Below are 27381 nucleotides of genomic sequence, written 5' to 3' on the forward strand. Positions count from 1 at the left end.
CCTATACATATGCATAGTCTCTACAGGCCTACGCCACTTTAAGGCCAATACTGTGAAGTTGTAATACTTCTCTAGGTTTGAATATTCCATATTGCGTTCCATCTCATAACAGGTACAGCGAGGTACAAATGATTGTTGGATTTGGAGCACAAGTACGTGGACTCTGCATGGAAGATTGATGCACAAGTGTTGATGATACTGCATCAACACCCTCATTGTTGCATGTGAGAATATATATCCATCACTAGAGTGGGTATATATTACAAATGAATGACGAACAAGAAGTGGAGACTTCAGTTTTGATCATCAAGCTGTTCAGATAAGATACTGAACCATACAGGGCAAAGTGCTCACGAAAGGGATTCAGTGATTTGTGTAGTTTTAGTCTTATGCACATAACAATGGAACTGTACTCCCATGACAGTAGCTAGCTAGCTAGTAGTAGCTAGACAGTAGCTAGATAGATACAGTAGCGAGATAGATACAGTTTGCTCTTCAAGGGAGAGATCAGGAGAGATCATCACTCACAGTCAAATTGGAGAGTTCTGTAAACATACCAAGGTGGGAGTTGATACATCTCAGAGCTAACTGCATTACAGATTTGGTTCTGGGTCTATAAAGTCTTTTTTGTTGTCGTACCCCAGTAAGACTAGCTGTCTCTATTGGTGTCGGCTAATGGTGATCCTAATAAAAGTTCAAATCAATGTGGAGGACCGAGGACCAGATTGAGCATGTAGGCAGACAGGCTGATCTAAGACTGTGGGCTGGGGTTGGAGAGAAGAATAGGAGCAGGGGTGGAGGCAGGGTTTGAATTATACAATGACTTGCTATTACAATTTTCTTGATATTTAAATGATTATGGTGGGGACCCTGATTTATTAAGGGGCTGCCCAGTCTCCCCCACACCACTCTAATTGGAATACTGTCTGAGGGTGGAGGTTCCCCCTGTACGGACGTGTGCTAGAGGGGGACACAGTCCACTCATCTCCCAATAGAGGGACAGAAAATGAGGCCTAGTACATACTCAGGTTGTACTACTGATGCACTAGGCAGTATGGCAGTGTGCATAACCGTTGTGTGGTTGGTTGCAGATTTCTGGGAACTTTCCCCAAATTCCAGGAAAGTTTTGGAACATTACCTGAATTTTGCAATTTTGACCAAGGGTGTCTCCATCAGTGCATCAGTTGTACAATCTGAGTTTGGACTAACTAGGCCAGAGAGAGGAGAAGGGAGAGTGGGAGCAGAACGGTAGGTACAGGTACATACATTGCCTCCACGAGGAGAATGCTTCATGTTATCCTTGGATCCACATTTTGACTGTACGTGACTGAAGTCCAGCTTCTTGTTTAAAATCTGAATCTAGAGGAAATACAGAGATTTAATGTAGCTATTTAGGTGGGGATGAGGATGGATGCTTAGCTTATTCTATGTTATGGAAGAGACGTTTCGGCACAACATGAAGAGAACATATATGTATGAAGGCAGGACAACTGCTGATGATGATCAGAGGAGTGTTGAATGGAGATTCAATAGAGGGTTACATGTTTTATAGCAGGGATCATCAACTAGATTCAGACGCAAATTGACCACAAGAAGCCAAATGAGATACAGTATAATAAAAAGATAATAATTTCAAACCTTGTTTACATCTGTATACGATCACATACAGTATATCTATCCATATGCATGGGAATAGTTTGGAACAGATTCCATCTGTATACGATCACATACAGTATATCTATCCATATGCATGGGAATAGTTTGGAACAGATTCCATCTGTATACGATCACATACAGTATATCTATCCATATGCATGGGAATAGTTTGGAACAGATTCCATCTGTATACGATCACATACAGTATATCTATCCATATGCATGGGAATAGTTTGGAACAGATTCCATCTGTATACGATCACATACAGTATATCTATCCATATGCATGGGAATAGTTTGGAACAGATTCCATCTGTATATGATCACATACAGTATATCTATCCATATGCATGGGAATAGTTTGGAACAGATTCCATCTGTATACGATCACATACAGTATATCTATCCATATGCATGGGAATAGTTTGGAACAGATTCCATCTGTATACGATCACATACAGTATATCTATCCATATGCATGGGAATAGTTTGGAACAGATTCCATCTGTATACGATCACATACAGTATATCTATCCATATGCATGGGAATAGTTTGAACAGATTCCATCTGTATACGATCACATACAGTATATCTATCCATATGCATGGGAATAGTTTGGAACAGATTCCATCTGTATACGATCACATACAGTATATCTATCCATATGCATGGGAATAGTTTGAAACAGATTCCATCTGTATACGATCACATACAGTATATCTATCCATATGCATGGGAATAGTTTGGAACAGATTCCATCTGTATACGATCACATACAGTATATCTATCCATATGCATGGGAATAGTTTGGAACAGATTCCAAAAATGTAAATCAATTGGAGCTGATTCGCTGATGTTTTTAGATCTATAATGCAGGGTCCCCCCCCCAAAAAAAAATCACCTGCAGTTGAAATTCGGCCAGCGGGCTGCCGGTTGGGGAACCCTGCATTATAGTGATGATATGTCAGTAGATACAGCATGTAGTGTAGTTCATGACCCTTTCTATCATTCCATATAGGGGTGGTAGAATACAGCATTAGCCCTTTGATACACCAACAAATAGAAAAGTACTCTGAAATAAACTCTGGGTTCCAAGACGTACTTCACTTCCTACCAAGATTTGGCATGTGTTTGTATCTTGTGTGTGACAGAGTGTGTGTGAGGGGATAAGAGGGGCTTGGTATACGGAGGTACTGTATACCAGTGGGTCGTTGGCTGGCATGTGGGCCCATATCACACTGTGTGCAGCAGACAGACATAAGATGAGAGAGACCATGCGTAGGAGCGATCTCCATATCAAATCAAATCACATTTTATTTGTCACATGCGCCGAACACAACATCTGTAGACCTTACAGTGAAATGCTTTCTTACAAGCCCTTAACCAACAATGCAGTTAAAAAAAATCATATTTAAAAAATAAATAAAAAATAAAAATAAATAACTAATGAGCAGCGATAAAATAACAATAGGGGGTACCGGTACAGAGGGAGTCACTGTACTGTATATGGGATACTGTAGGTCTGCTACTGGTACTGGCTTGATTGGAAGTACTGTATAGGTTCTGCTATGCTACATGACTGTATATGTATCAGGCTCTACTGAAGTATCCTGTAAGTGTGCATCCCAAATGGCACTCTATACCCTATATAGTGCACTACGTTTGACCAGGGTCCATAGGGCTCCATATAGTGCATTACTTTGACCAAGGTCCAAAGTAGTACACTATATAGGGAACAAGGTGCCATTTGGGACATAGCCTAAGTGTGTAGACCAGGGATGGGCAACTTTGATGGGGGTGGGGGCCACAAAAAATCTGAAGTCATCATGAGGGGCTGAAGTGGCTCGTGGGTCTGTGTATCCACATCCCATACCAACCCTGGTGTAAACCTACATGGAAAGTGGGAACTGTGTCTACATGTGGTGGAGATAACTAGAGCCAGGATGGGGTGGCAGGTTGACAGGCAGAAGTCATTGGTGCTCTCTAGAAGGTCTGAATCCCCATAACAACAGTTCTGTGAAAGGGGATGGAGTCCTGACAGAGTAATGGGTCTCTGTAATGAATGATGAGAATGGTGACATAAACACTCTCCAAGGCCGAAGAGGTGGGAGACCTTTGGTTGCGTCCAAAATGGAACCCTATTCCCTATATAGTGCACTACTTTGACCAGGGCCCATAGCGATCTGGTCAAAACTACTGCCCTACCTTTCCAAAGAACATACTGAAAAAAGATGGAAGGCTGCAGGATCCACAACCCTGAGAAAGGCTTATAAACTGTAGCTTAGTACTAAAGAGGAACAGACATTGTATGATCCACAACCCTGAGAAATACTTATACATTATAGCAGTGGTCACCAACCTGTCGATCGCTATCAACTGGTCGATCACCATTGACTGGTCGATCTCCAAGATATTCCTAGTTGATCGCCAAACATTTCTGTAAAAAACCCAACGATGAAGCCTTGCATTCCTATTTTTGTTATTTGTCTCGTGCTTTTAGAGGTAGGTGCAACCAATTCAGCCTCACTCGCTGGGTAGGCCAAGTGTTCCCATTTTGAACCATTACATGTGTCTGAAGGTACAAACTCTGCCTTCCCAGGGGGCCCGGATAGCAAATCAAGTGCACTATAGGCCTACCACTGGCCAATCAGATGTCTCAGATTACCATGTCTGCAGTAATGTTGCAGGCGCAAAAGAAAGCTACAGCAAAGTTAATACAATGAGATTTCAAAACTTTTAAAACCATGACCAGAGAGAGACTGTCAACTAATACAGCAAAGAGCTGCTGTTTTTATGAGTGAGTTCATGTTTAAGTTCTTAGTCAGCTGTCATGTCCTGACCTTAGTTATCTATGTTTCATGTATTATTTTAGTCAGGTCAGGGTGTGACGAGGGTGGGTATGTGTGTTTTTTGTCTTGTCTAGGAGTTTTACTATATCTATGGGTTTTTTGTATGTTTAGGTATTTGTAGGTCTATGGTGGCCTGAATTGGTTCGCAATCAGAGACAGCTGTTTATCGTTGTCTCTGATTGGGGATCCTATTTAGGTTGCCGTTTCCATTTTGTTTTTTGGGGTTATTGTGTATGTATAGTTGCCTGTGTCAGCACTCGGTTTAAATAGCTTCATGGTCGTTTTGTTTAGTGTTTATTCGTTAATTAAAATAGAATGTATTCATATCACACTGCGCCCTGGTCTCTTCGTTATGACGAACGTGACATCAGCACTGTCAACACCTTTATTCAAAATTTTCTATTTTCATAAAATGTGCGTTCTTCCTACTTCCACTTGCGCTACAACCAGCACTGCAGCTGTAATGATAGGCTTGCACTATTATAATTAGCGGCTTGGGTCTTTTGTAATATTGAGGAATACTTTTTCTGTTAATAGGAAAAACAACATGAATTAATGCGGTGCGACTCGAGTTTTGTCATCAGCTGGAAGACTGTGTCAGCGGAGGAAAGGGAGAGCGGAAGGATGTTGAGAGCTGCTCTCTTCCTCCATTGAGACCTTAAAAGCCCAGTAAAATAAAATGATTTAAAAACGGATCTATTATCGGTGTGATCATATTATAGTCTGCCTCATATTTTGAAATAATTAAAAAAAAAATGGTCCTAACATTGGCAGGGTGATTCAACCAAAGCCAATATGCGGTGATAATATATTGGGCCTATAGCCTACTGCATAAACCTCATTGCTATAGCACTGTTTTTAATAGGGTCATGTTGCAGAGGCTTACATTTCAGTCACGTTAAAACAAATCTGAGTGGTAGATCTCGACTTGCATTTAGACTCAAAGTGATCTTGAATCAGAGAAGGTTGGTGACCACTGCACTATATCTTCCTACTAAAGACGCACAATGTATGAGACATTCAGCAGCAATGGCCACACAAAGACGACAGACTCCTTCACACAAGACGACAGACTCACTCACACAAGACGACACACTTGAGATAAGATGGATAACACGTCAGCAGACAGGAGAAAGCCCATAGTCAGTGTTGGCGCTTAAACATTTTCAAGTACTGAAGGTAGACTAGTTTGTAATAGCATCTGAGAGACATTCAGCCTGTAAGAACCACACAGACAGAACATGAGGTGATATACCAGGTGAATGAAAGATAACCAGAAAGTTGTGTTGTCTGGTAAAATATATACAGATTTCTCTCTGTTACCTGGATAAGATTCAAAGTCAAACTAAAACAGTAGCCAACACCAGTTCAGGCAACAAAGAAGGAAATCAAAACTAAAGTGTTTACCTTAATCCATCCTAGCTTCATAGACAGTGAATGCGTAAGAAGAAATATTCTACCACAATTAATGACATTAAGACTAAGACATTATACTAAGACCAGAAACCCCCAACTCATCCTCCTTCCCCATTCTACCTCTATTCCAGTAACTGTATGGTCAGTTTCAAAATGATTCATCAGCTTCTCGAACACTTTACTCACTTACGGGCACAAATAGAGGAGCTTCTAAGTGGCTGTCTAGGGTTGTGCTACTGAGACTCCTAACAGGTTTATCATAACACTGACAAAACACTCCAAACATTTCCCAGCCATCGAGTCAAAAGAGACGAAGCAAACACCATTGCATCAAAGGGAGGATTAATATTTAACGCAGTTTAACGCAGAATCAGGCACAGATTGTGTCCAAAATGGCACCCTATTCCCTTTATTGCACTACTTTTGACCAGGGCCCATAAGCTCTGCTCAAACACAGTGCAGTTTATCGGGAATAGAGTGTCCTTTTGGATGCAGACACTGAGAGGTTGGGAAATGGCAGCATAGCAGCCTTGACAACCCCGTGCCCAGACAGTCACCTCAGGTTGTTGTCACTTCCGGTTGGAACCCCTATCAGAGACACTTGCAGCCAGCCAGTCACCCAGGAGTTGAGTCTAGTTTGCCAGCGGTGGTGGGAAGACACTACCCAGGGGTGTAAGCCTTGTTTGGGCTGAGCCATATGGGAGGCAAGAGAGGTAGAGGTGTTCCAGCATATTCTCTAGCGTCGATGGTGAGCTACAGAGGGATATTACAGAGACAATGCCACAAGCACTGATCCTCCAAGAAGATTCATACTGTGTATGTCTTCCTTCATCACAACAATGTCCTTTTCCCATCTCGCTCATCTGAAAAGCTCAGCTGCTACTCCAGAAGTGTTTTTCTCATTGCCCTCCTTTTAAAACCCAGCAAACAATGACCAGACAGACAGACTGAGGGAGGGAGGGAGGAGCTACAGGAACAATGGAGCGACAGACTATAAATGTGGAGAGGGACACAAAAGACAGGAAGGGACTGAGGAGGGTGGAACAGGGGATAAAAGCCTGGGAGGAAAGGCTGAAAAAAGGAACCAGCAGCTACAAAATACGAAAGAGAGGCAGAAACAGAGCATAAAGAGGTAAAAAGAAGGGAGGATAAATAAGGGAAGGAAGAAAAGAGAAAGAGGGTGGAGGGGGTATAGTAGAAACCCATGGACGTTCACTAACCTGGCCCCCCTTGGGCTGGTAATTGATGTTGTCTGTGGAGCCGATCTTAGACTTGACATTCTTGAGGTCTGGCAGGGGCTGGTTGAGGACGCGGAGCTGTTTGGGGGTGGTGGCGGGGGACTTGGGAGGGGTGCGGAGCAGAGCCACCTTGAATAAATGAATTGCCATAAATTGAATTGATGCCATGATATACTCAGATTTTATTTGGAAAAAAGTTTAGCTAATCTCAATATGATCTCCTGAATAAATAAGGGATAAATCCATAAAGTACAATTATATACAGTGCATTCGGAAAGTATTCAGACCCCTTCACTCTTTCAACATTTAGCTACATTACAGCCTTATTCTAAAATGTATTAAATAAATGTTCCTCATCAATCTACACACAATACCCCATAATGATAAAGTGAAAACAGGTTTTTATATATTTTTGAAAATGTATTAAAAATATAAAACAGAATTTTTTTTTTTTAAATTTAAAATATTCAGACCCTTTGCTATGAGTCTCGAAATTGAGCTCAGGTGCATCCTGTTTCCTTTGATCATCCTTGAGATGTTTCTATAACTTGATTGGAGGTAAATTCAATTGATTGGACATTATTTGGAAAGACACACACCTATCTACAGTTGACAGTGCATGTAAGAGCAAAAACCAAGCCATGAGGTCAAAGGAATTGTCCGTAGACCTCGGAGATAGGATTGTGTCAAGGCACAGATCTGGGGGAGGGTACCAGAAAATTCCTGCAGCATTAAAGGTCCCCAATAACACAGTGGACTCAATCATTCTTAAATGAAGAAGTTTGGAACCACCAAGACTCGTCCTAGAGCTGGCCGCCTGGCCAAACTAAGCAATCGAGGGAGAACCAATAACTCGTTGGTCACTCTGACAGAGCTCCAGAGTTCCTCTGTGGAGATGGGAGAACCTTCCAGAAGGACAAACATCTCTTCAGCACTCCACCAATCAAGCCTTAATAGTAGAGTGAACAGACAGAAGCCACTCCTCAGTAAAAGACACAACAGCCCGCTTGGAGTTTGCCAAGAGGATGTTAAAGGACTCTGGCCATGAGAAACAAGATTCTCTAGTCTGATGAAACAATGATTTTACTTTTTGGCCTGAATGCCAAGCGTCACGTCTGGAGGGAACCTGGCACCATCCCTATGGTGAAGCATGGTGGTGGCATTATCATGCTGTGGGGGTGTTTTTCAGGAGTGGCTTCAGGACAAGTCTCTGAATGTCCTTGAATGGCTCAGCCAGAGCCCAGACTTGAACCCAATCGAACATCTCTGGAGAAGCTGTGCAGCGACGCTTCCCATCCAACATGACAGAGCTTGAGAGGATCTGCAGAAGAAACTCCCCAAATACAGGTGTGCAAAGCTTGTAGCGTCATACCCAAGAAGACTCAAGGCTGTAATCGCTGCCAAAGGTGCTTAAACAATGTACTGAGTGAAGGCTCTGAATACTCATGTAAATGTGATATTTCCGTTTGTTATTTTATTTGATAAATTAGCAAACATTTCTACAAAACTTTTTTGCTTGGTCATTATGGGGTGTTGTGTGTAGATTGATGAGGGGGGGAAACTATTTAATCAATTTTAGAACAAGGCTGTAATGTAACAAAATGTGTAAAGTCAAGGGGTCTGAATACTTTCCGAATGCACTGTATTCGTCTAATTTAAAACACATTTCGAGTAGCTGCCTGAGCGGACTACAGTATAACAGCATTGATTCCTGGTCAAAAGTAGTGCACTACGTAAGGAAAAGGGTGCCATTTGGGAAGCACACTGTACCTTCTTCTCCTGCAGCAGGCTGAGTGAACGTGGTGTGCCGGGGGTGCGAGGGGTTCCGGGTGTGCGGCAGGAGTAGCTGTAGCTGGGAGGGGTTCCAGGGGTGATGGCTGTGGACCCTGGGGTGCGGGGTGTGGTGGGACCGCTGCACAGCGAGCGGGAACGCATCGACTGTGTGCCTGGGTGTGGGGAGGTCATAGAAAGTTCATAGAGGTCATACAGAGAGGTTACACAAAGGTCAATCAGAGGTTGGGCATCTCTCACCATTACTCTAGTCTGGTCTCAGGTCTCTATATGTGCAGTCTTGCCATTTTCTGTTTTCTATGGTCCATTTGAGTTGGCAAGACAGAACAAACAGATCTGGTACCAGGCTAACATTACCAAAGTATTTAAAGTTAGTCAGATGAAGAATGGCTCAAAACATACACAAACAGAATGAAACAGTGTAGTTACTAGAATGAAAGACGTAAATGAAGCCCAAACTATAGGATTGAACAACTTGATTACTAACTACTAAGGATGAGACAGACATGTGATCTTGAACACACAGAGAGACTGAGATGAGCTGGGTGAGATCATGTGAGACAAGATGAGACTAGGTAAGACATTGCAGGACTAGGTGAGATACTGCAGGACAAGGTGAGACTGGATGACAAGGTGAGACTGGATGACAAGGTGAGACTGGATGACAAGGTGAGACTGGAAGTAAATCCAGTTGAAACGGGGGACAGAGTGAGACATGGATGAGACTAGATGGGATTGAGAGTTCCTCTCTACCTGTCCAACTAGGGGCACGGCCTGTTCTATGCTCCGCCCTGACCTCTGTACGGAACGCTAGAGGAGAGCAGGAGCGGAAGAGGATTAAACAAAGGAGAGAGAGAAAGACCAAGAGAAAAATCAAGAGCGAGAAAGAAAGAGGCTAAGCGAGAGAGACCGGCAGAAAGAGAGACACCAGGAGAAGGGACTTACACGTAGGTCTGCGGGGTGCGGTGGAGCCGGAGCTGGTGATTGAGGTGGAGCTCTCCTCCTGGTCGTGTGGGTGGTGGTGGGTACGCCGGCTCAGGATAGAGGTAGGCCGCGGCAGGGATGACCTCTTTGGGCTCTGAGAACCACCATCCTGTCACATACAAACACACACACAGGAAGGCAAACAGGCACAGAAACACACACACACACACAAACGCATACATTTAGCTTAGTACTGTATTTACAGAAGTGCACAAGTCAGAAAATGCCCCAGCTTTAGCCTGGGTATTAATTTACAGATGTGAGATCAGTTGATCAGTTCAGGGCCATATGCTAACCTTACCACGTCTATCAGTCTGTGTAGTGTTGGGGAGTCACGAGGCCCGACCGAGGAGGGACGGGGCCTATCAAGCTCCACCTCCACCAGGAAGTTATTTTTATTGTGGGAGGAGAAAGAGGAGATAAGGCGAGGGGGCAGGAGGGTGGCCGCTCACATTTTACAGGTGGGGATCTTTCTCAGTGGTGGCGACTAAGTGACAGACAGACATATGGGGAATGATGGGGGATATTGGGGTGAGAGATGGGAGAGTTACAGGAGAGAGATGGGTGAAAGATGGGGGAGATAAGGGTGACAAATGGGTGAGAGACGAGGGAGAGATGGGGAGATATGGGGGAGAGATGGAGGAGAGATGGAGGAGATACGGGTGATAGATGAGAGGGATACGGGTGAGAGATGGGGCAGATATGGGGGAGATACGGGTGAGAGATTGAGGAGAGATGGAGGAGAGATGGGGAGATACAGGTGACAAATGGGTGAGATGGGGGGATATGGGGGAGATACGGGTGACAAATGGGTGAGAGACAGGAGAGATGGGGAAGATACAGGTGACAAATGGGTGAGATGGGGGAGATATGGGGAGATACGGGTGAGAGACGGGGAAGATACAGTTGAGAGATGGGGAGAGATGAAGGAGATACGGGTGAGAGATGGGTGAGAGATGGGGGAGATATGGGAGAGATGCGGGTGAGAGATGGGGGAGAGATGGGTGAGAAATGAGTGAGAGATGGGGGAGATACGAGTGAGAGACGGGGAGATACGGGGAGAGATGGGGAGATATGGGGGAGAGATGGAGGAGAGATGGAGGAGATACGGGTGAGAGATGGGGCAGATATGGGGGAGATACGGGTGAGAGATGGGGAGAGATATGGGGAGATACGGGTGAGAGATGGAGGAGAGATGGGGGAGATATGGGTGAGATGGGGGAGATATGGGGGAGATATGGGGAGATACGGGTGACAAATCGGTGAGAGACGGGAGAGATGGGGAAGATACAGGTGACAAATGGGTGAGATGGGGGAGAGATGGGGAGATACAGGTGACAAATGGGTGAGATGGGGGAGAGATGGGGAGATACAGGTGACAAATGGGTGAGATGGGGGAGATATGGTGGAGATATGGGGGAGATACGGGTGAGAGACGGGGGAGAGATGGGTGAGATATGAGTGAGAGATGGGGAGATACGAGTGAGAGACGGGGAGATACGGGGGAGAGATGGGGGAGATACGAGTGAGAGACGGGGAGAGATGGGGGAGAGACGGGGAGATACGAGTGAGAGACGGGGAGATACGGGGGAGAGATGGGGGAGATACGGGTGAGATACGGGGAGAGATGGGGAGATACGGGGAGAGACAGGGAAGAGATGGGGAGAGACGGGGGGAGAGACGGGGGGAGATACGAGTGAGAGACAGGGGAGATATGGGGGAGAGATGGGGAGATACGGGTGAGATACGGGGGAGAGATGGGGGAGATACGGGTGAGAGACGGGGGAGAAATGGGGGAGATAAGGGGAAAGATGGATTAGAGATGAGTGAGAGATGGGCGAGAAACAGACAGAGTGCAAACCAAACCACAAGTAAACAAGGATAAAACAATGACAGTGGAACCAAAGATGACTGTACTGAACATAATTTCCTCGGCAATTGTGCAAACAGAACTATACTGTATACAGTGCCAGTCAAAAGTTTGGACACACCTACTCATTCAAGGGTTGTTCTTTATTTTACTATTTTCTACATTGTAGACTAATACTGAATACATCAAAACTATGAAATAACACATATGGAATCATGTAGTAACCAAAAAAGTGTTAAACAATTCTCTCAACCAGCTTCAGGAGGAGCGCTTTTCCAACAGTTTTCAAGGAGTTCCCACATATGCTGAGCACTTGTTTGCTGCTTTTCCTTCCCTCTGCGGTTCAACTCATCCCAAACCATCTCAATTGGGTTGAGATCGGGTGATTGTAGAGGCCTGGTCATCTGATGAAGCACTCCATCACTCTCCTTGGTTGAAAAACAAATGATAATCGCATTAAGCACAAATCAGATGGGATCGCGTATTGCTGCAGAATGCTGTGGTAGCCATGCTGGTTAAATGTGCCTTGAATTCTCAATAAATTACTGACAGTGTCACCAGCAAGGCAGCCCCACACCATCCCACATCCTCCTCAATGCTTCATGGTGGCAACCACACATGCAAAGATCATCCGTTCACCTACTCTGCGTCTCACAGACACGGCAGTTGGAGCCAAAAATCTCACATTTGGACTCATCAGACCAAAGAACCGATTTCCACCGGTCTAATCCCCATTGCTTGTGTTCTTCAAGTCTCTTCTTCTTATTGGTGTCCTTTAGTAGTGGTTTCTTTGCAGCAATTCGACCATGAAGGCCTGATTCACGAAGTCTCCTCTGAACAGTTGATGATGAGATGTGTCTGTTACTTGAAGTCTGTAATGCATTTATTTGAGCTGCAATCTGAGGTGCAGTTAACACTAATGAACTTATACTGTGCAGCAGAGGTAACTCTGGGTCTTGTGTGATGATTTTTGAGAATGCACTTCAAGAAACTTTCAAAGTTCTTGAAATCTTCCGTATTGACTGACCTTCATGTCTTAAAGTAATGATGGACTGTCACTTCTCTTTGCTTATTTGAGATGTTCTTGCCATAATATGGACTTGGCCTTTACCAAATTGGGCTATCTTCTGTATACCACCCCTACCTTGTCACACAACTGATTGGCTCAAACACGAAAGAATTCCCACAAATGAACTTTTAACAAATTTCTTATGGCTGCAGGGGCAGTATTGAGTAGCTTGGATGAAAGGTGCACAGAGATGCCCATATTCAACTACCTGCTCCTCAGTCATAGTTGCTAATATTTGCATATTATTATTAGTATTGGACAGAAAACACTCTGAAGTTTCTAAAACTGTTTGAATTATGTCTGTGAGTATAACAGAACTCATATATTAGGCAAAAACCTGAGAAATTCCACTTCCTGTTTTTTTTCTTCTGGGGGTGGCAGATTTTCAACCAAGCTCTCATTGAAATTACAGCGAGATATGGATGAGTTTTCGCCTTCCACTAGATGTCAACAGTCAATAGAACTTTGTCTGATGACTCTAATGTGAAGGGGGGTCGAATGACACAGGAAATAGTCACCACAGCCACGAGTTGACCATGCATTCACTATGTGCGTTCACAGGGGAAGGACCTGCGTTCCACCGGTCATCTGAAGTCATTCTAATTCTCCGGGTGGAACGTTATTCAAGATATATGTAAACAACATTCTAAATATTGATTCAGTACATCGTTTGACATGTTTCTACTGACTGTTACGGAACTTTTGGACATTTCGTCATGTTATAATGGACGCGCTTTGTGACTTTGGAATTGTTTACCAAACGCGCTAACCAAAGTAGCTAACTGGACATAAATAACGGACATTTTCGAACAAATCAAGCATTTATTGTGGACCTGGGATTCCTAGGACTGCCTTCTGATGTTCATCAAAGGTAAGGAAACATTTATCATGTATTTTCTGGCGGCTAATTTGGCTTCTGTTCTGAGCGCCGTCTCAGATTATTGCATGTGTTGCTTTTTCCGTAAACTTTCTTTGAAATCTGACACAGCAGTTGCATTAAGGAGAGGTATGTCTATAATTCCATGTGTATAACTTGTATTATCATCTACATTTATGATGAGTATTTCTGTTGAAACGATGTGGCTATGCAAAATCACTTGATGTTTTTGGAACAGTGAATCTAATAAGCCAATGTAAACTCAAGACTTTTTGATATAAATATGAACTTATCAAACAAAACATGCATGTATTGTGTAACATGAAGTCCTCTGAGTGACTGATGACTGATGAAGATAATTCAAGGTTAGTGATTCATTTCATCTTTATTTCTGCTTTTTGTGAATGCTATATTTCGCTGGAAAATGGCTGTGCTTATTGTGGTTTGGTGGAGACCTAACATAATCGTTTGTAGTGCTTTTGCTGAAAAGCATATTTGAAATCTGACACTTTGGTGGGATTAACAACGAGAATAGCTTTAAAATGGTATGAAACACATGTATGTTTTAGGAATTGTAATTATGAGATTTCTGTGGTTTGAATTTGGCGCCCTCTATTTTCACTGGTAGTTGTCATATCGACCCCGTTAGCGGGATTGCAGCCATAACAAGTTAATTGAAATGCATTCCAGGTGACTACCTCAAGAAGCTGGTTGAGAGAATGCCAAGAGTGTGCAAAGCTGTCATCAAGGCAAAGGGTGGCTATTTCAAAGAATCTCAAATATAAAATATTTGTTTTACACTTTTTTGGTTACTACACGATTTGATATTTGTTATTTCCTGGTTTTGATGCCTTCACTATTATTCTAAATTGTAAAAATAAAGAAAAACCCTGGAATGAGTAGGTGTGTCCAAAGCTTTGACTGGTACTGTTTAAATATAGCCAATTGTCTTTGGGTTCTGGTTCCATAATATAATCACAGAATACAGTGTTCATGCATACGTGTGTGTGTGTGTGTGTGTGTGTGTGTGTGTGTGTGTGTGTGTGTGTGTGTGTGTGTGTGTGTGTGTGTGTGTGTGGTTAGCTAGTGTGGGCAGAGAATCCCAGGCTGCACTATACAGAGCAGAACTGAACAGTCCTGGGAGATGTGGCATTTAAAGCGCTGTGCCAGGCTGTGCTGTCTTTATTATTCTAAAAGAATGACTGTTATTATGTGGAGGAGTGACTGGCAGTCACGACCACAGATAATGGATGATAATTACAGCCCAAATGCATCCCAAATGGCACCCTATTCTCTATATAGTGCACTACCTTAGACAAATGATGATTGGAGGGAAGAGAACATAAACACTTCTATGTTTATCTGGCCTGGATGTTTAGTCCACTGTGACATAACCATCAGGGTGGATGGACATGCAGCTAAACAGGCCAAAGGGGATTCATTAAAAGGGGGACAGGATAGAGAAAGGATTTATGTTAGTTGATGTTAAGTGATTTTTTGCATAGAGGGATAAAACTGTGAGTTAATATGGACAGAAGAATTAGGTTCAGGCAGGGAAGCAGGTTTAAGCTGGTAAGAGGGGACTTATTTCTGACACTGTATCCAGAGTGTGTGTTTTAGTGTGCTCGGTAGGTAGGAAACAGAGGTAAAACAAGGAGATAGCCTACTACCTGAACTTGACCAATACTACAAAATCAACTTGTTTACCATTTCAAAAGGTTTTGCTACAGTGTGTCATACTGAACATGACCATGCACAGGTGACTTGTATTCTGTCATTAAATTGGACATTAAGTTATTGTATCGCATTGTGACGCGGTGTGTCGTACTTACTGAGGCTCTGTCCCGAGACTGTCTAGCAACACTAAGGGGCCGACGACCCTCTGGTACACCCACTGAAAGGAAGAGGAGTGTGGAGGAGAAGAAGAGGAGAGACAGAGAGAGAATGAGAGAAGGAAAGAGAGAGGGAGAAATAGAAAAGGGAAGGAGAGAGGAGGAGAGGACAATAGTGAGGGAGAGAGGAAGAGAAAGAAGTGCGAGAGAGAAAGACAGAGTGTATAGTTTGACGTGATTTAAACATTAGGACAGATTAACAGAAACACAAAAACACTCTCCCACACACACAACAGCTGTGGCTGAAGCACGCCACCCACTCTACAGTCTACCAGCACAGTCTAACTGACAAGTATTGGGCTAACAGTTACCCCTCTTCTGTACACCACTACAGCAAACTTTGTGAGAGTAAATCTAGCCCTAACTGGGTTATAGTATTGTATAATTAATTATATGGTATTACTGTATACTATGAGGGAATTGGCTGAGATCCTATTTGAGCTGCTAGAGAAAAGCTCTGTTCTCCAATGCTTTAGCAGGAAATGATACAGAATATAGGATTTTGGATTACATACAGTAAGTGCACCCGTCCATCCCACCTCCTGAACAATTTAATTGGGGCAATGCAGCAATTTAGAGGGTTTACATTGAACATAGTCTATCTATCATAAACAGAGAGCTTCTGGAGGAAATGGCAAAGAAAACCACAAATGTAAAAACAGTGCACAAGTAAGATGATTTATTATACAGTACCAATCAACATTTTGGACACAGCTACTCATTCCAGGGTTTTTCTTCATTTTTACTATTTTCTACATTGTAGAATAATAGTGACGATATCAACACTATGAAATAACACATATGGAATTATGTTGTAATCATAAAAGTGTTAAATAAATCAAAATATATTTTATATTTGAGATTCTTCAAAGTAGCCACCCTTTGCCTTGATGACAACTTTGCACACTCTTGGCATTCTCTCAACCAGCTTCAATTAACAGGTGTGCCTTATTAAAAGTTAATTTGTGTAATTTCTTTCCTTCTTAACGCATTTGAGCCAATCAGTTGTGTTGTGACAAGGTAGGGGTGGTATACAGAAGATAGCCCCATTTGGTAAAGACCAGGTCCATATTATGGCAAGAACAACTCAAATAAGCAAAGAGAAATGACAGTCCATCATTACTTAAAGACATGAAGGTCAGACAATCCAGAAAATGTCAAGAACATTTCAAGTTTCTTGAAGTGCAGTCTCAAAAATCATCAAGCGCTATGATGAAACTGGCTTTCATGAAGACCACCACAGGAAAGGAAGACCCAGAGTGACCTCTGCTGCCGAGGACAAGTTCATTAGAGTTAACTGCAACTCAGATTGAAGCCCAAATAAATGCTACACAGAGTCAAGTAACACATCTCGACATCAACTGAATCAGGCTTTCATGGTCGAATTGCTGCAAAGAAACCACTACTAAAGGACACCAATAAGAACAAGAGACTTGAAGAACACGAGCAATGGGGATTAGACTGGTGGAAATCTGTGCTTTGGTCTGATGAGTCCAAATGTGAGATTTTTGGTTCCAACCGCCATGTCTTTGTGAGATGCAGAGTAGGTGAATTGGATGATTTACACGTGTGGTTCCCACCGTGAAGCATGGAGGAGGAGGTTTGATGGTGTGGGGGTGCTTTGCTGATGACACTGTCAGAGATTTATTTAGAATTCAAGGCACACTTAACCAGCATGGCTACCACAGCATTCTGCAGAGATATGCCATCCCATCTGGTTTGCGCTTAGTGGGACTATAATTTGTTTTTCAACAGGACAATGACCCAAAACACACATCCATGCTGTGTAAGGTCTATTTGACCAAGAAGGAGAGTGATGGAGTGCTGCTTCAGATGACTTGGCCTCCACAATCACCCGACCTCAACCTAGCTGAGATGGTTTGGGATGAGTTGGATCACAGAGTGAAGGTAAAGCAGCCAACAAGTGCTCAGCATACGTTGGAACTCCTTCAAGACTGTTGGAAAAGCATTCCTCATGAAGCTGGTTGAGAGAATGCAAAGAGTGTGCAAAGCTGTCATCATGGCAAAGGGTGGCTACGTTGAAGAATCTAAAATATATTTTGATTTCTTTATCACTTTTTTGGTTACGACATGATTCCATATGTGTTATTTCATAGTTTTGATCTATCTACAATGTAGAAAATAGGAAAGAAAAGAAAAAACCATTGAATGAGTAGGTGTGTCCAATCCTTTGACTGGTACTGTATATCTACAGAGCATTCGGAAAGTATTCAGACCCATTGACATTTTCCTTCTTTTTTTTTTTACATTACAGTCTTATTCTAAAATAGATTTTTTTTTCAATCTTATCAATCTACACACAATAATGACAAAGCGAAAACAGTTTTTTAGATTTCTTTGCAAATGTATTAAATATAAAAAAAAGGGAATAACTTATTTACATAAGTATTCAGACCCTTTGCTATGAGAATCGAAACTGAGCTCAGGTGCATCCTGATTCCATTGATCGTCCTTGAGATGTTTCTACAACTTAATTGGAGTCCACTTGTGGTAAATTTAATTAATTTGACATGATTTGGAAAGGCACACACCTGTCTATATAAGGTCCCACGGTTGACAGTGCATGTCAGAGCAAAAACTAAGCCATGAGGTCAAAGGAATTTTCCATAGAGCTCTGAGACAGGATTGTGTCGAGGCACAGATCTGGGGAAGGGTAAAAAAAATGTCTGCAGCTTTGAAGGTCCCAGAGAACACAGTGGCCTCCATCATTCTTAAATAGAAGAAGTTTGGAATCACCAAGAATCTTCCTAGAGTTGGCCGCCTGGACCAAACTGAGCAATCAGGGGAGAAGGGCCTTGGTCAGGGAGGTGACCAAGAATCCTCTGACAGGGTTACAGAGTTCCTCTGTGGAGATGGGAGAAGCTTCCAGAAGGACAACCATCTCTGCAGCACCCCGCCAAACAGGACTTCAAGGTAGAGTGGCCAGATGGAAGCCACTCCTCAGTAAAAGGCCTAAAGGACTTAGACCATGAGAAAACAAGATTCTCCGGCCTGATGAAATCCAGATTGAACTCTTTGGCCTGAATGCCAAACGTCACATCTGGAGGAAACCTGTCACCATCCCTACAGTGAAACATGGTGGTGGCAGCTTCCTGATGTGGGGATGGTTTTCAGCAGCAGGGACTGGGAGACTAGTCAGGGTCGAGGGAAAGATGAACGGAGCAAACTACAGAGATCCATGATGAAAACCTGCTCCAGAGTGCTCAGGACCTCAGACTGGGGCGAAGGTTCACCTTCCAACAGGACAACAACCAAAACAATGCAGGAGTGAATTTGGGACAAGTTTCTGAATGTTCTTGAGTGGCCCAGCCGGAGCCCGGGCCTTGAACCCGATCAAACATCTCTGGAGAGACCTGAAAATAGCTGTGCAGCAACACTCCCCATACAACCTGACAGAGCTTGAGAGGATATGCAGAGAAGAATGGGAGAAACTACCTAAAAATAGCTTGTAGCTCATACCCTGAGTAAAGGGAATACCTATTTAAATGTGATATTTCAGTAGTTTAAAAAAAATGTTTTTTACAAATCTGCAAACATTTCTAAAAACCTGTTTTTGCTTTGTCATTATGTTGTTATGTGTGTAGATTGATGAGGGGGGAAGAAACTATTTAATCCATTATAGAATAAGGTTTTAACAAAATGTGGAAAAAAATCAAGGGGTCTGAATACTTTCCGAATGCACTGCATATTGTGGAAAGTCACATTGTCAGGTGAGGTAAACCAGTATCTGTCTCCTTACAGCAAGCGGAGCCAAACTACCAGTTGCTTGGCAACCTCTACTTCCTGAATGACACTCTATTCCATTTATAGTGCACTAATTTTGACCAGAGTCCTATGGGCCCTGGTCAAAAGTAGTGCACTACATAGGGAATCGGGTGCAATTTGGAACTAATATCCTGCTCTGTGGAAATGCAGTGAAAACCTACTAATTGCACTGTAGTTCTTTCACAGCTGTAGTTCTTTCAAAGCAAACAACCAAAAATGATATAGGTTAAAGAGACACAGATTGAGTTAATAAGTGAGATGGTGAGAGATGGACAACTGGTGTTATATACAGAGAGAAAATAAAAAGTATTGCAGGTGCACATAACTCTGAAGCAGTATCATTGACCAAACCATCTCCAACAAAAAAGAAATCAAGAATGAACATGGAAGCTGAGGAGAACAAAAATACATTTAAAACAATTACAAATGATACAATAAATGTAAAAAGTTGAGCTGTTCACAACAAGCCAACAATAAAGTCAAATAAAAAAATCTAGAGCAAATTTGTTTTTATTCTAATAAAATGCAGACACTGAACATGACAAACAAATGCAACAGAATAACAATTGATAGATTAACAAAATAATTGATCAAATTGAACAAAAACATACGTTTTAAATCACTGTAAGGATGAGTTAACTGTAAAGCACTTTGTGAAACCCCGGCCAGCAGTTTTGCGTTCCAAATGACACCCTATTTCCTATTTAGCGCATTACTTTTGACGAGAGCACATTGGACCCTGGTCAACATTCGTGCGGTATATAGAGAATAGAGTTCCATTTCGGACGGAGCCCAGGAATGATTGGTCACCTGTAGGTTTCCTCCTAGCACAGGGGTGGGCCTGGGCAGGACGCGAGTGTCGGACCGCAGTAGACTTTAACACACTCTTCCGAGATGGAGAGGAGCGCATCTCAGCTTTCTTGGTCAGCTCAGTCTTCTTAATCACGGCTAGCAGAAGAGGGAGAGACATAGTTAAAGAGAGAAAGGGAAAGACAAACAAGTAACATAAGAAGAAAGAGAAGGAAGAGGAAGAGATAGTCAAAGAGAGAAAAGGAAGGAAAGATAGTGTGACAGAGGTTTGGTAGGACAGAACCACTCACCTGATTCCCAGTTAACACATGATTATCTTTGACAATTATAATGATCTTTCATATAATAGAATAACAAAATCTGTCAATTAATAATATATAACTACAAAGAACTATATAGAAATGAAGTGTTGTTGGTTTCCAAGACACATATCCAGCCTAGTCCTGGACTAAAACGTCATTTCAAAGGAGGTTCTTCACTGAAGTGTCCGGGAAACTGGCTCTCTAGAGTAACAAACTGAGCAGAGATCTACACCAAATCAAATCAAACAGAATTAAATAAGCTGTCAATAATAATGAATAACTAAAAATATATTTTTTTAAACAACAACAACAACAAACAGAGTAACAAACTAATTTGGAGAAATACTGTAGTTCTGAACCTTTTTTCTTCTTGACGTCCTCCCTGGGGATATAGACCGGCTGCTTGTGAATGGGTTTACGTTCTGGTGTGGAGACGTGCCCCTCGCGCGCTTTCACCCGCCCCACTTTAGCCTTGGGATTCACTGGCTGCTTCTCCTGCCTCTGCTGTTGGGGAGTCTTCTCCTTCTTGACTGGTGGGGCTGGGACCCGGTCGGCTCTCAGGGGCTCGATCTGCTCTGTAGCCATGCTCTTGTCATCATCCACATCTACAGTGCAGAGGTCTACGTATAAAATAGACATGGTAAGGTCATCATGCAGTAGTACTACGGTCACAACACAATACATCGGAACAACACTCATAAATTGGGCAAAACAGTGTTAACGTAACTTGTTATGATGATAAAATAAAAGGCTGTAATAAACATAAACATGCATATGTACTATTTAATTTTCTAATATCTGATTATATAATTATTTGTGGTCACTGAAACGTAATTTATCTGTCATTGAAACCTGTATTATGGGATGATAACAGAGAGAAATCTCACCTTGAGTGTCGACCCAAGAGCTGTCTAGGATTGAGTCGTCCATGGTGGTCTCGTCTCTGTCGTAGCTCTCTGTCTGTCCCTCGGTCTCTGTCTGCACCTCCTTCTCTGGGGAGGCCTGCACCTCCTTCTCACAGACCTCCTCTGAGACATCCCCCACCTCCTCCAGACTTGCTGCCTCCATGATCTCCACCTCCTGGGACTCCTCCTCCTCCTCCTCTTCCTCCTGCTCGTGGAGAGCCTGTGGTGTCTCAGGCTCAGGTGGAGCAGAGAAACGCACGCTGTGTCCTGGCTCCTCGCCCTCGTCGATGGTCTGGACTACAGTGATGAAGTCATCTTCTACAGTCACCACTGACTCTATGGCAGCTCTGGGCTCTGAAACGTCATCCACCGCTGCTCCTGCCCCTGCCAGAACTTCACCATCTTCCTCTTCTTCTTCTTCTTCCTCCTTGTCTTTCATTATATCCTTCTCAAACTTCTCTTCTTTCTCTCCAGGATTTGTTGGTTTTATCTCTATCATGATTTCCTCCTGTTCCACCACCTGCTCTATATTATCCTCCTCCCCATCTTCCTTTTTCTTTTCTTCTATGTTCTTTTCTTTGACCTCTACAACCTGCTCCTTCTTCAGCTTCTCTTCGCTAACTTTCCCCTTCTCTTCTTCTGTGGTGCTCACACCACCACCTGACACAGACGGAGATGTCGCCATGAAGTCAACCTTCGGAGGCGTTGTCTGACCTCCCGTCTGTTTAGGTTTCTCGGTGTCCATAACTGGAACCTTCTCTTCTTCTGTGGTGCTCACACCACCACCTGACACAGACGGAGATGTCGCCATGAAGTCAACCTTCGGAGGCGTTGTCTGACCTCCCGTCTGTTTAGGTTTCTCGGTGTCCATAACTGGAACCTTCTCTTCTTCTGTGGTGCTCACACCACCACCTGACACAGACGGAGATGCTGCCATGAAGTCAACCTTCGGAGGCGTTGTCTGACCTCCCGTCTGTTTAGGTTTCTCGGTGTCCATAACTGGAACCTTCTCTTCTTCTGTGGTGCTCTCCACGGAGGAGGCCGGGGAGGGCCTGGCGGGCCTGCTGATCCGGTCCTTGGCAACCCCAGTCAGTTGGTAGACATCTTCGGCATCCACCTCCTCGTATGCCTCCTGGTGCACCAAGAACTTGTCCTTCACCTTCTCCCTTAACTCCTGCAGCTCTCGCTCCTCCTCCATGCTCAGGGGCCTGTCCTCCATCTCCAGCCGGCGGATCTGCCTCTCGTAGGCAGCTATCTCAGCATCTGTCTCTGGTCCCTCGTTCTCTGCCTTTCCCTCCTCATCCAGGGTGACCATTACCGTAGGAGTCACAAAGGACTCTGCTGACTTCAGAGCTGAAGCCGGTTTGTCGTTTTGGTCCTCCATGGCAGATTTTTCATGGCTGATCTCTTTGTTGTCTTTTTCCTCTGAAGCGGAATCTTTCCGTCCTACTTGTTTTGCTTCTTCCTTTTCTTTGGAACCGTCACACACAGTTAACTGATTTGTCTTCTCATCTTCGGCTAGTTTGTCTCTAGCTTCAATCTTCAGTTTTTCCTCTGCCATCTTTTCCTCCAGAGCCATAGGGGTGAAGCGCTGGGGCGGGGAGTCAATGGGACTATGGAGGTCAGCAGGGGAAGGCATGGGCCCTGAGTACTCACTGAACACACAGTAACCCAACTCTTCCAGCTGGCTCTCACTCTTGGCAAGACTCTGGCTCTGATTCTGGTCCCCCAGGACCAGGTTGGCCAGGGAGTCGCTCCCAATGCCTTGGGCGTCTGCAGGGACAGACTTCCTCCTCATGGTCTCTGGGTCATTGTTCTCAGAAGCTAGTCTAGACCTGGTGCCTGCAAGGTCCAGCATCTCAGGTAGGTCAGGAGCCATGACTGTCCCGTTTTTGTAGTAGTATTTGGGTGGAAAGGGAGACTCTGGCGACTCTGACCCCTGGGGGCTGGTCTTTTCGCCGGGGATCTCTCCTGTGTTGTAGGGAGGAGACGAGGAGTCGGACGTGACTGAGGCGGCCGTCTCCAGGATCAGGGGAGGGAAAGGCGGGGGCACCTTCTCTGCAGACAGGGTGGTAACTGGGAGATAGTTGACAGACTCATCCAGACTGCCACTGGTAAAAGACATGATGTCCGTGGCCAGTGGGGAGAAGTTCCTAGGTAGGCCCTGGCCACTGGGATCCATCGATCCAATCGTAATGTTGAGAGAGTAGCTTCTCTGATCCAGGGCCAACTTCCCGGGGGAAAGCCTACATTCGTTGCTCCTGTCCAGGGCCGGTAAGGTATCCTTTTGATCTCCCATCGGACTCGTCTTGGTGTCTGGCTTCTTCCCCACTGACTGTGTTTGTGCCAACATGCTGTAGTTGATCTCAGGGGGTGACGTAACTGTTGGGGAGCTTCTCCCTAAGCTCTTCTCTTGACCTGCGGTGCTCAGTTCATAATAACCTTCTGCTGCTTGAGCCTCCTTGGATCCCTCATCTGCCTTCAGGGCCAAAGTCTCGAAATAAGACGACATGCCAGATTTGTCTTTGTTAGAGTCAGAGGAGACACCTTGACCTTGATCTTTGTCTCCAGCTCTAGTGAACCCAGACACTGCAACCGTTGTGAGGTTACTGGACTCAAGAACTTCCACTGACGGCTGCTTCTCTGAGACTGTTTTAGGTTCATCTGGTATAGACATTTTGGTAGGCTCTTTGGCTTGGCTCTGGCTGTTAAAAAGGGAAGGGGATGGAGAAGCCATTTCTGTTTTGGGGTACAGGGGGGGTGCTGTGTGGTCCCCGCTGGAGAAAGCTGGACACTCTGGTTCAGTGAAGTCTGGGCTGAGGCATCCACTCTCACCGCCTGGTTTCTCCATGTCCATCTTTAAGTCTGTAAGTTAAATCTTTTAGTCATTAGTTTGGTTTTGCTTCAACACTCAACTATTAATTGTAGTACTTTGTTTAAGGACAGCCATTTTAAATAGGGCCAGCCATACTATCACAGACACAGGCAAAGCTCTGCTTACTGTTGCACAGTACAGAGGGCATCGCACATCACTGAGGAGGCAGGGCAGGAGCATGAGGCGGAACCCACTCTCATATGGACAGAACAGAGGCATGGAACGTGATGGAACCGGAATGACGGAATTGGAATGCACAGGCAGCCATACTGTTGATGGATGAGAAGAACTAAGCAATGAGGAATTGAATGGTTTTCAGACGAGTGACGACTTGACAATCTAATAGAGGTAAAATAATAGCCTTTCTGTCATTCTGTCAATTCTTAGTGACAAATCCTAATGATTTGCATTTAGCTAAATAATTACTTTACACCATGATTTTTCAGTGTGTGTAGAATAATTTGATCTTTGATTAATTAACATTGAGTACATATTTAACAGTTAACTTTGAGGACGATATACAATAGTATATCTTTATTACAAGTTGTTAGTATAAAGTTCTTAAGTTCAACTAAGAAATAAACATTTGAACAACAGGAAAAATGACAGAATAACACAATATCGAACAGATGAAAACACGTGAAATGGCACAAATGAATACAATGACAAAATAATGAAAACACTCTGATAGTATTACAATGACAGCTTAAGGAAAGTTGAACAGAAAATACTGTTGAAACCAATAGAGAACGGATGATTTACATGATAAATAAATGAGACGTCTATATGGGATAGCACACTGCCAGAAAGACACTGAGTGATAGGTTAACACCAATGAGACATCAATACATTGATAGGTAGCATCAGAGAGGAAAGCACAGTTAGGAGGATCGGCAACATTTCATTAATACACAGACACGAAAAGGCCGGCCTCAAAATCTGCAACTAGAAACTGAAAACACAAGCAAGGAAAAAGCTAAAATAAACATGTCTCCTAGCTTTCACCATCAAGCCCGTGTTGCCTTGCAGCCTTTAGCAGAGCGTAGAGTGCGCGCGGGGGGGGGGGGGGGCAACTTTGAGCCATTCCACCTCATTTAATCACTGATGAATTCCCTTAAAGCCTAAATGTTCTCATTTTCTATAAACAATACAATAACATGCATCCTGGGAGACCAGAAAGAGGGCAGACAGACACACCTTCATCAAGGCTCTCCTCCTTCCCCTCAGGCACTGCCACCTCCTCCTCCTCCTCAACCTCCTCCTCCCTCCCGTTAGGGCCATCAAGAGCAGCACTAAATGCCACTGCCTGCACAGGGGGCCCAGCCTGGGCCTCGCCTACAGCCGCAGCCTGTTCTAAGGGCTTGGTTGGGGGGCCGTCTGGCTCAGGCTCATCCCCACTCCACAGCTCCTCAAGAGCAGCCACGATTTCTGCTCCTGCCCCTTCCATCTCCTCCTCCAACATCAACACTTCTTCCTCCTCCTCCTCCTCCTCCTCCTCTTTGAAGTTATCTGTAAGAGCCTCGACAGTCTCTACTTTGCATAAAAGAAGGGGAGAGGTGGACAGTACACATCAAGACTATGGGTTGGCAACACAGACTTGGTTTACATGGGTACAAATCGGTGAGACACTTTAAGCTCTGTAAAGGTGGCTCACAGATATAGATGCACATGTCACAGATGTTGTAGCGTATGAGTGAGTGACGTTTCTCCCCTGGCCATGTGATTTGTTTGGGTTTGAATTGGATGGATGTTTTGGATCATAGAGTAAGCAGGCAGAGGCTTTTCTTTATAATAAAGATATCAAATAATCCTGAAAGAAAGACAGATACCGGTCCAGCACACTGTTGAATGTTCCTGCAGTTTTATTGAGTGCAACTGTGACAGAGAGGTCCCAAAAGTCTTTGTCAGGCTATAAAAGAACCCTCTCCTCTGTCTGTCCAATCTGCTGTGGCTCTAAGTTATCAAAAAGGCACACAATGGCCATAGTCTTTCTCTGTCACACACACCACATCAACACACCACATCTTATTGCTGCCAGTAAGATAGCACCTAAATCAACCATTTATCAGATCATCAACGACTTCAAGGAGAGAGGTTCAATTGTTGTGAAGAAGGTTTCAGGGCGCCCAAGAAAGTCCAGCAAGCGCCAGGACCGTCTCCTAAAGTTGATTCAGCTGTGGGATTGGGGCACCACCAGTACAGAGCTTGCTCAGGAATGGCAGCAGGCAGGTGTGAGTGCATCTGCACACACAGTGAGGCGAAGGCTTTTGGAGGATGGCCTGGTGTCAAGAAGGGCAGCAAAGAAGCCACTTCTCTCCAGGAAAAACATCAGGGACAGACTGATATTTTGCAAAAGGTACAGGGATTGGACTGCTGAGGACTGGGGTATTTTTTTTTTTTAAGTCATTTTCTCTGATCAATCCCCTTTCCGATTGTTTGGACATCCAGAAAAAAGCTTTTCCAGAGAAGACAAGGTGAGAGCTACCATCACTCCTGTGTCATGCCAACAGTAAAGCATCCTGATACCATTCATGTGTGGGGTTGCTTCTCAGCCAAGGGAGTGGGCTCACTCACAATGTGGCTCACAAAGTGGCTCGGGGAACAAAACATCGATATTTTGGGTCCATGGCCAGGAAACTCCACAGACCTTAATCCCATTGAGAACTTGTGATCAATCCTCAAGAGGCGAGTGGACAAACAAAAACCCACAAATTCTGACAAACTCCAAGCATTGATTATGCAAGAATGAGCTGCCATCAGTCAGGATGTGGCCCAGAAGTTAATTGACAGCATGCCAGGGCAGATTGCAGAGGTCTTGAAAAAGAAGGGTCAACACTGCACATATTGACTCTTTAATGTAATGTACTTAATGTAATTGTCAATAAAATCCTTTGACACTTATGAAATGCTTGTTATTATATTTCAGTATTCCATAGTAACATCTGACAAAAATATCTAAACACACTGAGGACGCAGACTTTGTGTAAATTAATATTTGTGTCATTCCCAAAACTTTTGGCCACAACTGAATATTTTACACATAATATACTAAGGGGACGT

At 43.8% G+C, this 27381-nt stretch overlaps 1 protein-coding gene across 1 annotated transcript in view; it reads right to left on the reverse strand.

Moving 5' to 3' along the window:
- The window catches only part of map2 (microtubule-associated protein 2), a 60535-nt gene that overhangs the window by 15049 nt on the left and 18105 nt on the right, over positions 1–27381 (reverse strand). Inside the window, exons 5-14 of the mRNA XM_065005706.1 lie at positions 25519–25854; positions 21429–24311; positions 20901–21161; positions 20240–20377; positions 15584–15645; positions 9897–10044; positions 9705–9761; positions 8931–9106; positions 7143–7289; positions 1267–1359 (exon numbers count right to left, since the gene is read on the reverse strand). Of these exons, the coding sequence (XP_064861778.1) occupies positions 1267–1359; positions 7143–7289; positions 8931–9106; positions 9705–9761; positions 9897–10044; positions 15584–15645; positions 20240–20377; positions 20901–21161; positions 21429–24311; positions 25519–25854 (4301 nt within the window). The remainder of the gene's footprint in view (positions 1–1266; positions 1360–7142; positions 7290–8930; positions 9107–9704; positions 9762–9896; positions 10045–15583; positions 15646–20239; positions 20378–20900; positions 21162–21428; positions 24312–25518; positions 25855–27381) is intronic.

The sequence above is a fragment of the Oncorhynchus nerka genome, linkage group LG3, assembly GCF_034236695.1.
Source record: "Oncorhynchus nerka isolate Pitt River linkage group LG3, Oner_Uvic_2.0, whole genome shotgun sequence".
NCBI lineage: Eukaryota > Metazoa > Chordata > Actinopteri > Salmoniformes > Salmonidae > Oncorhynchus > Oncorhynchus nerka.